Here is a 15,244-nt window from a genome sequence, read left to right on the forward strand (position 1 = left end):
ATAAAGCAATGTGTTAACACCAATTATTAAAGCATGAAACAATATAAAAATGAATTCATAAACAATCAATCATTGATGGTAAGAATAGAAGGATTAAAAATTAATTTTTAAATTCAGGGATTCTTTGTTTTCAAAGGGACACAAAATGCTCAACTTCCATAATTCAATCAGAATACCAAACTGATAGGGAAAACACAAAACAATCTGAACTCCCAATGGCTTCTTATGTTGTTCAAAAGCACATGTACCTCATCAACTGAGAAAACCTGCAGAAAGGCAATACAGGAAAACAAATTCGAAAGCTTGAAAAAGGTTCAAGAAATGAAGGTAAGGAACAATAAAACAAAGCATGGCACTTAATTTAAAAAAAAAAAGAAGAAGAAAGCTAGAAAGAATCAATGACTTTTAAGAGGAACTGAATGAAAGACCTAAAAATTCTAGAATCTATATTAAAATTAGTATAGATGTGTCTGGTGGAGAAAGTAAAGTCCAATGTTGTAAAGAACAATACTGCATAGGAACCTAGAATGCCAGGTCCATGAATCAAGGTAAATTGGACGTAGATAAGCAGGAGATGGCAGGAATGAACATCAACATCTCTACGAATCAATGAACTAAAATGAATAGGAATGGGAGAATTTAACTCTGATGACCATTATATCTACTACTGTGGGCAAAAATCCCTTAGAAGAAATAGGGTAGCCCTCAAAGTCAACAAAAGAGATCAAAACGCAGTACTTTGGTGCAGACTCAAAAACGACAGAATGATGTTGGTTTGTTTCCAAGGAAAACCATTTAACGTCACAGTAATACAAGTCTATGCCCCAACCACTAATTCCAAAGAAGCTGAAGTCCAATGCTTCTATGAAGAGCTACAAGACCTTCTAGAACTAACACCCCCAAAAGATGTTTTTTTCATCATAGTGGATTGGAATAGAAAAGTAGGATGTTCAGAGATACCTGGAATAACAGGCAAGTTTGGCCTTGGAGTACAAAATGAGGCAGGTCAAAGGATAACAAGAATTTTGCCAAGAGAATGCACTGGTCATAGCAAACACCCTCTTCCAACAACACGAGAGATGACTCTACACATGACTATCACCAGATGGTCAATACAGAAATCAGATGGATTATATTCTTTGCAGTTGAATATGGAGAAGCTCTCTCTACACAGTCAGCAGAAACAAGACCTGGAGCTGACTGTGCCTCAGATCATGAGCTCCTTATTGCAAATTTCAGGCTTAAATTGAACAAAGTAGGAAAAACCACTAGACCATTCAGGTATGACCTAAATCAAATTCCTTATGATTATACAGTGGGAGTGACAAATAGATTTAAGGAATTAGATCTGAAAGAGTGCCTGAAGAACTATGGACAGATGTTTATAATACTGTATAGGAATTACACTATTACAGTTTTGTGGTGACCAAAACCATCCCCAAAGAAAAAAAAATGCAAGAAGGCAAAATGGTCGTCTGACAAGGCCTTACACATAACTGAGAAAAGAAGAGAAATGAAAAGCAAAGGAGTAAAGAGAAGATATCCGCTGGAGAAGGGAATGGCAACCCATTCCAGTATTCTTGCCTGGAGAATTCCATGGACAGAGGAGCATGGTGGGCTACAGTCCATGGGGTCGAGAGAGTTGGACATGACTGAGCAACTAACACAAGGGAGGATATATCCAACTGAATGCAGAGTTCCAGAGAATAGCAAGGAGAAGTAAGAAAGCCTTCTTAACTGAACAATGCAAAGAAACAGAGGAAAATAATAGAATCAGGAAGACTAGAGATCTCTTTAATAAAATTAGAGATACAAAGGGAACACTTCATGCAAAGATGGGCACAATAGAGGACAGAAACAGAAATAAAAGAGATTAAGAGGAGGGAGGTGGCAGGAATACACAGAAGAGCTATACAAAAAAGCTCTTAATAACCTGGATAACCATGATGGTGTGGTCCCTCACCTAGAGCCACACATCTTGCAGTGTGAAGTGGGCCTTAGGAAGCATTACTAGGAACAAAGCTAGTAGAGGTGATGGAATTCCAGTTGAGCTATTTTAAATCCTAAAAGATGATGCTGTGATAGTGCTGCACTCAACATGCCAGCAAATTTGGAAAACTGAGCAATGTCCACAGGACTGGAAAAGGTCAGTTTTCATTCCAATCCCAAAGAAAGGCAATGCCAAAGAATGCTCAAACTACTGTATAACTGCACTCAGTTCACATGTTAGCAAGGTAATGCTCAAAATTTTCAAGTTAGGCTTCAACACTATGTGAACTGAAGAATTCCAGATGTTCAAGCTGGATTTAGAAAAGGCAGAGGAATCAGAGACCAAATTGCCAACATCCATTGTATTATAGAAAAAGCGAGGGAATTCTAGAAAAACATCTACTTCTGCTTTATTGACTACATGAAAGCCTTTCACTGTATATATAGATCACAACAAACTGTGGAAAATTCTTAAAAGAGATGGGAATACCAGACCACCTTACCTGACTTCTGAGAAATCTGTATGCAGGTCAAGAAGCAATAGTGAGAACCAGACATGGAGCAACAGACTGGTTCCAAATTGGGAAAGGAGCACATCAAGGCTGTATATTATCACCCTGCTCACTTAATTTATATGCAGAGTACATCATGCAAAATGCTGGGCTGGATGAAGCTCAAGCTGGAATCAAGATTGCCGGGAGAAATGTCAATAACCTCAGATATGCAGATGACACCACCCTTATGGCATAAAGTGAAGAGGAACTAAAAAGCCTCTTGATGGAAGTGAAGGAGAGTGAAAAAGTTGGCTTAAAGCTCAACATTCAGAAAACTAAGATCATTGCTCTCTTGCATATGCATATGAACATGCAATAAATAGACGGGGTGAAAATCTGACTAGAATTGTGGAACCTGGGATTGATTTTTTTGGGAAAAGACAGCTTTATGATATCAAACTTTCCATTCGTTACTGTTTTCTCTATATCACTTTCTTCAGTGTTTTTCTATAAAGCTTTATAATTTTTTCCAAAAGCTTTACACAATTTTGTAGACTTCTTCAAAGGGGCCTTATTTTTATTATACAGAATATAGTTTATTAAATTATATCTCCTAACTTGTTCACAAAGAAGAATACAACCACTGTATATTGATCTTAACTCTAGGAATCTCGCTAAATGTTAATTAATTCTACCCATTTACTTGTAGATTATTTGGCATTATCTAAATAGAAAACCACCTTCAAATGAGACTTCTGTTTTCTCCCTTCAAACTCTACCCTTCAATTACTTTACCTGCTGTTTTGGAACACACAGCACAATGCTAAAAAGGAGTACAAAGTAGGTTTTGTTATCTTGAGCCACAGTTTTGTTTTTTTTTTTAATTCTGGAATTTCATAAAAACTATATTTCAACAAGTTAAGAAAACTCATTCCCAATTGCTAAGAATTTGTCAAAAATGTTTGTTTTTTAAATTAAATTATTAAATGCTTTATCTTCACCTTCTGATATAAGATTATTCTCCTGGATGTACTGAGCTGCTCAGTACATTCATTTGAATATTCAGTACATATATTTGAATGTTCAAAGCTATAAGGTTTGAAAGTACTTTTTTTTTTTTAAAGAAAGTATTTAGCCTGGGCTAAACCTCTTACTACCCTGCTTGTCTTTCCAAGTTTTTATTTCTTTAAATATCAAGACAACAAAATGGTTTCTTTCTTGGAACTTTATGGAACTCTTTAAGATCTATACTGAAGCTGAGTTCTTCTGATGAGGATCTATGTTTGCTTCTGCTAGTGTCCTATGGAGACAAGCAATTCACAGCCACTTTAAACTGACTTATCTATTTGGATTTTTCAGATAACAAAAGTAGCATAAATTCTGAGCAAAAATCTGCATGAAGACCCAATTTACGGTTACAGGTTTTCAGGGAAGATAACTTTCCCTGCTCCACCTAGTAACTGAGGTTCCAATGGGTAGATTTCCTCACCCTCTTCTATTTAGTAGAGTTAACCTCTTGTTCACCAGTGATGACATAGGTCTTGGGTGGGTTCGGGCTTACTTTCTGTCACTCCATGCCCTAAACACTCATAGCAATGCCCCAGGTCTCCAGGATTCAGTCAAAACCTCAAGATGCAAACCAGCTTTGGCTCTCATCTAGGGTTTCTGCTCTTGCAAAAGCATGTAGATGTGTGGCTTCACTGCGATGAGTGATCTGTTCTCAGTTGGGAAGATCATTTAGACTACTGAATTCTGAATAGTGCTAAATATACAAGTTTCTTATTTCTTTTAATCATTTAAGTATAGCAACTTTATATTATATAAAAGACCCTTAAGTATTAAAGAGATTAATTATGTTTTTATTCTTTTGCTTTGCTGTTTATCACTCATCATAGATGTAATTTTAGACTATGAGCTCATACTTGGCATACTTTAATCTGTGAGAACTCTAAGAAACCAGATTTGAGAGTGGCTTTCTCTGTAGAAGTTCAGTGTTGGCTACAGTCAGGCATCCTTGGGAGCTGTACATGCAGACCATTTTAATCCATCAGGTTGGGGTTTCCAGATAACACAGGTAAGATAAACTGACAGCACAACTTGTGTGAGAAGAAAGTTTAGTTACAAATTAGGGAAAACTGGTTTTTGCTTTGCTTGGGACAAAGTCAAGAGAGAGATCATGTCAGTTTGAAGATAAAAAGGTTTTTTCCCCCCAAACCCACCTTTTCATGAATATATAGTACTGCTAAAATGCTGTCTTAGCGATAACTCTTAACTCTCACCGAGGTATTACATAAGAAACCTCAGAGCACCCTTAAAATCAGTTTTTGGAAGTTTAAAGGGCCTCTGTTGTATTGTACTCAGATATATATATATATATGAAACTATCCATGACATGGTTAGATAGCATCACTGACTCCATGAACATGAATTTGAGCAAACTCCAGAAGACACAGGACAGGGAAATCTGGCGTGCTGCAGTTCATGAGGTTGCAAAAAGTCTAACATGACTTAGCAACTTAACAATAACAAGAAGTATATTTCCTTTATTGGAAGAGGTTTAGTTTCAGTAATTATATTAATTTGGCAATATTACTAAAAATACCTGCATATGTTTTAAAGAGATGATATAAAATAGTCTATAGTCTTTAGGAAAAATAAAGTCTATTCAATAAACAAACTAAAAATATACTTCAGTTCTATACCATGACCTGTTAATGACATATTCATTCATACTGTGTTTTGACAAAGACAGAAAGAAGATGTGGAAAAAAAAAAAAAGCCAGCAAAAGTAAAAGATATTGAAATGGGATATTAGGGGGGGAAATTCTGGAAGGAGACACAAGAGAGGCATTTAGAGAATGCATATATCTAAAAAAAAAGCAGATCCATAGGAAAACAGAGACCTGGAGAAGTGCAGCCTTTGACTTATGTGGAAGGAAGGATCAAAGAACACCTGTATATCATGGCCTTTTAATGGTGCTGCTGAAAACTGCTTCCAGTCACACTGCCATTCTTTTAGAAAAGCCCTCAGGACAGGAAATGAACCGGGTATACTGGTTTAACTTGGAAGCATGGTTCTCCCACGTTCAACTTAGCCGAAGACAGTTAAAAATCATTCGACAGCCTCCCATCATTCGAGTCTCTGTGCTCCTGCCTGAGCTCCATGTGGAGATGTGAGAATGCAAAGCCCTTCACGTAAATTTCACTCTCGAGCTGGGACCTCTAGGCCCACGAACTGCTTCACACTCACTAGCTGGGGCACAAAACACTCGACTGCACTCACACGTGGCATTTGTAAAAGAAAGTTGGGAAGTTGAGCACTTGTAAGTTTGCTACCTCTAAGTATCTCTCTACAAAAATAACTTTCATCATATTTTTTAAAGATAAAAGTAAAAGAAGTTTAACATTTTTATTTCTATATATAGGCACATTTTTTCATTGTGCAAAAAGGCTAATCACTTAAAATTGCTTGGATAAATATACAGCAATACCAAATGTTTTATTTCCCAGTAAAATGGAACCAAAATCTAAGTTTCTTTTCCTAAAGAGCAGACAAGGCTGCAGAATCTTTTTTTAATCATGTAATCTTAACGAAAATCACCAATAGTTAAGCATGGCCATTGACCATTTAATAACATTTAATAACATATGATAACTTATTCTCTGAAACTTATTCTCAGTTAAGTCATCAGTATCCACAGGTCACTGAAGTTATTTTTTAAGTACTTTAACTCTTCATTTTAAATTATTTTGGAAAAAACTATGAATAATACTTTTCCTGAACCCAGCAGTTAAATTAAAAAAAAAAAAAGCAAGCGATAAGATGAGAATCATTCATTTTCTTCACAAGCTGAGTATCTGCAGGGGCCTCTGTGCCTGTGGGGACTGTTCCAGAGGCCTGCTGGGATGTGCTAGTCCACATATGCTCAAGTCCCACAGCTGCCTCCACATCTGCAGAGCAACTGAGTGCAGACCATGCAGGACTGCATGCTTACTGAAAACAATCCACCTACAAGTGGGCCCACACGCTGCAAGCCCATGCTGTTCAAGGGTCAATGGTGATTGATTATAAACTCTCTCACAAATGGCAAAACAGATAATATCAATGTTTTCTTCTTCCAAATCCTCCAAGTCACTGAACACTGAAAGATGACCTGGAAATAAATTTTTGTTCAAAAGTTGAGCTTTTGAGTTCTTCACAAAAAACATTTTTCTGATTAGTCGTAAATGTCAGGATAGCTACTTCATGTGTGCGATAACGAACTTCCAGAGAATATTTATTTTTCTCAATTACTGTAACAAGGGAGTCACCAGGCTTCAAATGTATTGTCTGAATTTTGAATTCAGAGCTTCCAACTGCAGATTTAAATTTCTGCCTCCTGACGCAAGTATCTAGTGCTTGTCCTAAGAGCTACCGTAACAGATAGTCAACACACATATTAACAAATTTTCAAAAGACTCAAAATGATCCTAAAAATTCAGACAGGAAACTTGACAAGATGCTAAGTGGTGTTCACGGTTATGGAGCTTTTCTAAGCAGCCTGCTAAATTTCACAGCTGAAACAGAGAGAAATGACAACTGAAAGGGCTCCCAAAGCCTCTATTTTCCATCTCATCATCACACAAGGCTGGAGGCTCTGACCAGCCAGCGCTGTGACAGCCTGGATGGCCCTGGGACCAAAGCTGAGGCACATGGGATTCGGCTAATTCTGAATTCTGTATGATTAAGGGCCCGCAGATCATCCTCCACTTTCCTACCAGAAGGAGAACCAGAAAGAGACTTCTTGTCCTCAGCTTCCAGCACAATAACTGAGCAAGCAACCCTCTGACCTTACCCTGAACAGGTAAAAGAAAACTAAAGGTAAAAGACAGGTAAAAGAAAACTGAAGGACAAAAAAAAGTGTAAAATCTCCACTGCTGGGTGGAATAACAGGCTGACTTCCATTCTCTCATAGAGGGATATGAAATCAACCAGGGCACTCTGCAAAAAAATGTGGAAATTCCCACATCATGTCTCTAACTTTCCGTCTCACCTGCATTATTATTGTATCCTACTCTATTCCCTGTCCATCTAGGCTGAGGAAATACTTAAGATTCTTTCTTGGAGAAAAAGAAATATAAAATGACTTGTTTCAACTAAAAACTGGAAGAAAACCACACCTAGCCTCAGTCTTCTATCACAATGGCGGGCTTAGAGTGACACAGGCCTTTTGTCCATTTTTCATTTTGGAAGCTTCTCATTTCAAAAGCTTATCCAACTCCAAGAACCGTCAGTGGAGCTTGTTGAAAATTCAGGTTCCTTGTTTGTTCCAAACTTAATCAGAATTTTTAAGGGGCAGCACCTAGGACTCTGTTCTTGTAAGCAAGATTCTAGGAGATTTTTATGATGAGATAAAATTAAAGAACACTGATCTTGAGACTACATGTCTTTTAAAAATTTCATTTGAACTTTTCCTTTGTGAATTTCTTAAAAAGTAGTATATGAATTAAAAGCACTGTGAGCTGCACATCTCAAGATAAAACCCAGTCTACTCTGCTGGCTGGACTTTAGAGGGGCTAAATGTAACACAGGAACTTAATCTAGCAGTTCCTAATTGTTAAATCACTATCCTGAGGGTTGCTGAGTCTAAGCCATTACCTTACGCAAATGAGATAACTCTATATTTCAATTATCTGAAACATCATGCTTACTATCTAGAGACTTTGCAAAACTGATCATGTCTATCATGTGCTAATCAAAGAACTGTACTGACAGGAAGAGCTCTGTCTAAAATTCAAAAGAATCAAACATCAGAAAGAGCCTCTTGAGATCAACACAAAGAGAAAACAAAGTGGATATGGGGATGTGTATTTCTTCCACCAGTTATATTCCTGTGTGTCCCAGAGAACAGAGCACAGAGAAGGCATTTAACCCAGGTTGATGAGTGGATGAATGAGGGTAAATGAACGAATGGGGCTGGCATCAGTGGGACAAACAGAAACAGTATCATATAATTCAGTAGCTTCAAGGGAGAGAAAACAATTTTTTTTTTAGCATCTAGAAATTACCTGCTAAAAAACCTTTACCAGCCTTTAACCTGCATTGCCAATTGACACTGAAACTTATGTTTACAAGAGGAAAGGTCAATCCTGAAAGGCCCACAAAAGCACAAAGTGAAGAGGAGGAATCAAGTGGAGGTGGTGCTTCAGGAGTGACAAAACCTGAGATGAGTCACCTACGAGGTTCACAGGGATGCTCCTCCCAGTGTGGGCTCAGAGTGACACGCTATAGATAGCACACTGGAGCCCAAATCCACAAACACAACGACTGAACAGGAAAGGAGGGGAGCGTTCGGGTAGAGGGAAGGCAAGACCCGGTGGAGACAGGCGGAGGAAGAGTGGAGGGAAACGCGTGCACCGTGTCATGCAGGGACCCCAGGGAGGGCGAGGGCACCAGGCAACACTCGTGGGGACACACCTCTTCACAGAGACAAACCGCTTACCCTCCGCTTTAGTGGCAGTACCATCTTTAAGCAAATTAAAAAAACAAGGGAAGGGATAACAGGGAACAGTTAGTAACATCAAAAAAATTAAAAAGCAGAATGTTATTATTAGCTACCAAAAAAGCAAAAGTACAATTTAAAATAAAATTAAAAGGGAAACAAGTTCAACAGCAAAGCACAGTCTGAAGCAAGTAAGTGCACTTTCTATTGAAATCAGCTTAGGAGAATGTGCTTTTTGCCTTCAGAAAACACCACACGAAAGGACAACCCAGGGTCAGGCCTTGGCTGATGGACTGTGTTTTTGATTTGGCCAACCTCATCCTCCTTGGGCTTCCCTGGTGGTTCAGTTGGTAAAAAATCCACCTGCAATGCGGGAGTCCTGGGTTTGATCCAGGGTTGGGAAAATCCCCTGAAGAAGGGAAAGGCTACCCACTCCAGTATTCTGGCCTGGAGAATTCCATGGACTGTATAGTCCATGGGATCGCAAAGAGTCGGACACAACTGAGCAACTTTCAGTTTCATTTTCTTTCATTCTCTGAAGAGTCCCTTTTTCTTGGAACAAAGTATTGTACTAGCAGAATAACGGGGGGAACTACGGACACCCAGAGGGCAGAGGCAGTGAGTCAGCAGCCCCGGAAGCTGGCAGAGCAGCACCCAGCCCAGCCACACGGTCCAGCTCGGTACCTGAGTCGAGGCCTAGGGGCTCCGTGTCTCCCCTCATGTGTTTGGACTCTAGAAGTTGGGAAAAGGATCATCAGCTTTAACACTACACTCCTGCACAGACGTGGTGTGTCCACCTCAGTAGGACCTGTAACAGCTTCTCAGAAGGATTATGTTATACTGGGGGGCTGATTTTGCTTGGTTTTTATGGATCTGGACATCAGGAAAGCTGAGGTCAAGCTCTCAGGCGATGGAGAGTGGGGAATACTCCAGTCTCATCATTTGGAAGACCCGAGAGCTTTTACAAGCTCCAAGTGGAGCCCACAGGGTCCAAGTTAAAACAGCTTTAATATGCACAGAAAAACAAGGACTACTATTTTCAAACAATGAAGCAAATACTAACTACAGATCCTCAAGGTGGATCAAACAGAACTAAAATGAACAGAAGGCCTTCACAGAGGACAGACTTCTGACTTCTCTCTTGCTCAGTGATCACACATCAACACAAGAGCTTAAACACACCTACGTGACAGTGTAACAGTTAAATAAACAACATAAAAGGAGAGCTCCTATTGGATATGTTCCCAGTCTCAGTAAGATACTTGTGTAGAGAAGACAAGACTGATTTAACAACATTCCACACTATAAACCTTACCTTTTAAATTAATAACATTCCTCTCACAGCCACAGTTTCCTTCATCTTATAGGATAATAGTTTACAAAAGACTTCTATATAATTTCATTTGTCCCTACCACATGTGTTAACAGGTGGCTATTATTTAATAGCCCTAACTAATTTATGGGTGGAGGAAGTAGATTCAAAGCTGCTTGGCTTGGTCAAGGTCACTAAGTGCCCGTCAGGCCCACTAACTTGCCTGGTATTCTCTCACTCTGCTCCCATGATCTTAGATGTCAGTTGTGGAACCGACTTTGGGGTTAGTTTGTAAACCACAAGAGCAGTAAGTCTCGATGTTTCATGAAGTTTAAATCACATTCACTTCCTTAAAATCCCAAATAAAATGAATCCTGCTAAGTCTCTAGACTTTGGCTTTGAACAACTCTGCTTTAACAAAAATAAACTGAAATAAACTATAAGCCTTACAACAGGTATTCAGTCTACCATGCTATCAGACACTAATTCTTTTGAAAGTAAGTTTTTAAATCTTTTGTGATATATCATTAGAGTCTGTGCATGCTCCTCCCAAGGTGACACAGGGGGACAGACAACACCCTTTTGTGTGATACATTATGCTGGTCAGAAAGTCCTCCCACTCCTTTGGAGCCCCTTGTTACCCCCTCCCCGTGCCCACTCCAGGCAAAGCCTCACTGAACAGTCAAGCTCTGCACCCCACCCCAGGACAGGAGGGGAGGAAACCCAGCTCTGGCCACAAGGGAGGAGGCTGGGATGCTGGAAGGGGCACATGACACAGGGGGACGCACCACTGATGCCCCAGCAGAGAGGACACTCACCCAAGGGTCGCTGTAAACCAGCAGTCAGCACACAGGGTCACTTAACTCTGAAACATTAGCCCTGCAACCCTGAGACCTGCCTCACTTAGAGTTTCTGGTCATTTGCTCTGTAAATCAATCTAATCTGAGGTTAAGTGTCATCTCGAATGGCAGACCTGGAGGGAAGGGTCTCGGGGATCTGGTTACCTAAGGACGCATACGAGCCCGGAGGTAAGGCCGCCGCCGAGCTGAAGGGTGCTGTGCCGGCAGCCGAGGAGATCTTGGATTTGGCGCTGGCAGCTGCATTCACGTCGATGTCGCTTCGAGACCGCTGCAGGGACCCCGCGGTGGATGCGGACTTGGTGCTGACCGTGGAAGCTGCAGGGGGAGGAGTGAGCTTTAGCAAGGACAGTAAGGGCTGCACTAGACCTTCAAGCACTGCGTCCCCTGAAAACAAACATCAGGTTTTCACAAAGGCTGGAGCACAGAGCACTGTCCAACAGTAGCTCCTGGTCACTCGACAGAGCTTAGCTGGTGCTGAAGGGAACGACAAGTGACCATAACTCCACATACCTTCATAACCAAAACCATAAATCCCACAGAAATGGACCACAGTTGTGATCCACAAGAGTAATCCAACAATGAAAACTCATTTGCATCTGGCCAATGTCCTCCTAAGGTGGTATGAAGGCACCCTCCCACCCCCCGGGCACACACCACCCCCCATCCCCATTTCAGGGAACATCCCCCTCCCCACTTCCCAAAGCTGCCAGGTCCTGGGTGCTTGGAGCATCCCAGCCAGTGCTCAGAGCAAAGAAGCATCAAACACACACACACACACACACACGCCCCATGACAGCACCAAGTACAGGGGTTAGGGAGAGTGAGAAGGACAGGTCTGCCTGCCCGAGTCACTCTGACAAGCTATCCTTGCTCTGCTGGGAACATGGGAGCACAAAACAGGGCAGACCCTCTGCAGACCTGGGAGCAGTAGCCGGCTTCCAGCCACTGCACAGCCCACCCCAGGCTCAGACACCGAAGCCTTCCCCATGGTGCCCACCTTACCTCTGGAGGTGGTACTGCCAGTAGGACTTCTTTTGGCTGAGAGCGGCCGACTGAAAATAAAGGAACACATCTATTATCAAAAGTGCACTGTATCTGCATTAACAGAGGTAAAATATACAATAGGAAATTATGATCACAAAGAATTATTTCAGACTTCTCAGAATTCTACGGGTAATTTGGACCACAATCTTAAAAAAAATCCCAATTTCAGAAAAGCTTTAGTACTGTACTTTGGACTACCTTTCAAACACATGGCAAGAAGTCTTAGAAAATAGAAATAAAGGATGAAGATAGTAGTACATTCAGTCCCAGAGTCTGAATGCCCTCCCTTTCCAAAGCTGTCTCCAAGTTAATGCTTATATTTTCTTAGAAGGTACTTGGCCCAATTTGCTTGTGCTTGTATTACTCCAAAACTGTGCCAGGACTGACATGCATATTTCACTACAAACCACCTGTGGCAGGGATCAGGGACCAAAGACCATGGACCAGGCCACCTGTTTCTTACGATGCCCCACAGCATCTTCCCCAGCACTAGGCTCCATCTGAATTAAGGGGGAAATGATAACAGGCACATATACATTCAAGAGGACGAGGTGCTCGTCCATGTGCTCAGGCAGCAAAATTTTCATTGTAAACCCCACACAGATGAAGAGCATAGCAGGAGCACTTACTTGAGACTCTCCTGGGAGCTGGAGGATGAGCGGTCTGACTGCGGCAGTGACACCACGCTGTCCGAGCTCTTTAGGTGGGTCTGCAGGGCCTTCTGGTAGGAGGACTCCAGCGTGTGGTACAGGTGCTCTGCTTCCCTGCTGAAGTGACTGTGGAAACCCCAGTAACACCTGGAAAACACAGGCTTCCTGTCACGGGACTGACCTCAGCTCCGGTGATCAGCAGCCGCAGCGGCGTAAGGGAGCGAGTGAAGCGAGGAGCACTGCTGTGACTCCTCACCCGCAACCTACTGGCTCTGTGACTCGAGGCAAGTTCTTCCATCTGTCTGACTCTCAGTCTCATTAAGAACATGGAAATCAAAGAGTCTAACCTGCAAGACTGGGAAGACTAGGGAAGACAGAGCTAAAACATCTAGAATTACACCTAGAATGTGAGGGGACTGGTTCATGGAAGCAAAATGCATGTGGCACTCCCTGGCTCAAAGTATTTAAAACTGCTTTAGGTTAACATATAAAAAAAAAAAACAGGATGATGCTCACAACCACCTGAAAGGTATACTGTGTTATGATTAAAAAACTAGAAAAAAATGGGGGGGGGGGGCACGAAATATAAAATAAGGACAAAAAGAGCATAAGTAGATCATTAACAAATCCATTCCTAATTAAGTCATTTATTCCGGTAGGAACTTCCCCAAATGCGGTTGTGCTTCAGGGTGAAGAATGAGGCCCTCCAAACACTCAGAACCAGGGAATCAGACCTTAACTGAGAGCAAAGAGCAGTTGGGAGCCAGGTCAGGTAGGTATATGCAGCTGAATAATCCATAGTGCTCCAAGAGGTAAGCACTGGTGGAATCTGTGTTATCACAAGAGCCAGGGACTTTCCTGGTGGCCCAGTGTTAGGACTAGGGCTTCCACTGCAAGAGGGGCACATGTTCAGTCCCCTGTTGGGGAACTAAGATCTCCCAAGCTGTGCAGCATAGTCAAAAAAAAAAAAAAAAAAAAAAAAAAAAATAGAAGAGCTAGCCAGCCACAAAAGCACAGAGAAAAATAGCCCCAAAGCAATAGGGGAAGTATGCATCTTTGTGCTGTTTGAGAGAAGACATCTGAGCATCAAACTTAAAACTGCTATTTACAGTCAGGATGGCACGATGACTCCCAGAAAGGCATGGGATGTGGGGGCCACACCCTCTTGGCTGCATCACAGCCAGTCCTAGTGGTAAGATGACTCCAAACATGAGCAGGACAGTGAGCTGTGGACTGCAGTCAGCCTGAGCCACCCTTTTCCACTTTCTAGGCGCCTACCTGACCCTGGCAGAGATGTAGTCCCCGGCTAAGAATCCCCGTGATGGGGAGTTTCCACAGTAAATCAACAAGCCACTGGGGACTAACAGAGCTGGGTGAGTAAGAGAAGACATGGGACACACAGACAAGTGCTTTTCTGGCTCATGTGATAATGTCTCATAAATTAAAAAATGAGCTTTTTCTGCTGTCTACGTCAGTCCCATTTATGTTCAAATAGTACCAATCAGGCTTTCAGGCCTGGGCACTCCACAACCTTTGAAACAAAAAATTAGAGAAGTATTTTGAAATGGTCTTTTGGGTCACATTAACAAAGTCATGATTAACAAGCCATGTTCATGTGACTTAATGAACTTTTATAAGGCAATCTGGACAGTGAACCTGAAATAGAAAAGCAATGACTTAAGAAAGTGGTGTTCAACAAACACTTACTTTCTGGCTTCTATCCTTGCTTCTGAATCAGCATCATGTATTCCCTTCTTTATCGTTTCAGCTAATACTGATATGTGTCTGTATAGTTAGAAATGAAAGCAGTACATCAGTAATACAGTGTTATGCAGATAAAAACAGGTGTGAGAAATAACTTCAAAATGGCAATGAGAAGGTAGAACCTTTGGCCCACAGAGTTGACAAACATGCAGCCTAGAAAACCAGCACATTTGCTAATTAACTTCTGATTCTGTCCCAACCCCTTCCCCATGAACAGACCCTCCTGGGATTCTTTTCTTTTAGTAGTGACTGGTATTTTTCAGGCCATACTTACTTAGCTCAATTTTTATGAACTCAAACAAACAAACAAAAAAAATTCTACTTTTCCATGGGAAAAACTCTACTTTTTCATAGGTTTCTATGGGAATTATAATGAGATAATAATAATCTTAACACTGAAAAGGATTTCTGCATCATGTCTCTATAATTAAAGAATGTTTTTCCACTATATGACATGAACTATTTTATGAAATGATGTAAACATATTATATACAGGTGTTCTTTTCAGTTAGGTTCTACTCTAAAAAAGATAACATTAAAACTCTCTCATTGAATACTGAACAGTTTGAAGAAAAAGGCCAATAACTGAATAATTTCACAGGACAAACAGGAGGTACCCATTTTACCAGCATCAGACTCTCTGCCTCAT

At 41.0% G+C, this 15,244-nt stretch overlaps 1 protein-coding gene across 9 annotated transcripts in view; it reads right to left on the reverse strand.

Moving 5' to 3' along the window:
• CLASP1 (cytoplasmic linker associated protein 1) overlaps positions 1-15,244 on the reverse strand; it is a 269,278-nt gene that overhangs the window by 86,367 nt on the left and 167,667 nt on the right. For 5 of the 9 annotated variants that reach the window (XM_055572930.1, XM_055572925.1, XM_055572929.1 and 2 more), the window contains exons 16-20: positions 14,539-14,616; positions 12,811-12,978; positions 12,140-12,189; positions 11,282-11,452; positions 9,650-9,697 (exon numbers count right to left, since the gene is read on the reverse strand). In XM_055572930.1, the coding sequence (XP_055428905.1) occupies positions 9,650-9,697; positions 11,282-11,452; positions 12,140-12,189; positions 12,811-12,978; positions 14,539-14,616 (515 nt within the window). The remainder of the gene's footprint in view (positions 1-9,649; positions 9,698-11,281; positions 11,453-12,139; positions 12,190-12,810; positions 12,979-14,538; positions 14,617-15,244) is intronic. The other 4 variants (XM_055572932.1, XM_055572928.1, XM_055572931.1 and 1 more) reach the window with 1 other exon arrangement.

This window comes from Bubalus kerabau, chromosome 3 (assembly GCF_029407905.1).
Source record: "Bubalus kerabau isolate K-KA32 ecotype Philippines breed swamp buffalo chromosome 3, PCC_UOA_SB_1v2, whole genome shotgun sequence".
Taxonomy (NCBI): Eukaryota; Metazoa; Chordata; class Mammalia; order Artiodactyla; family Bovidae; genus Bubalus; species Bubalus kerabau.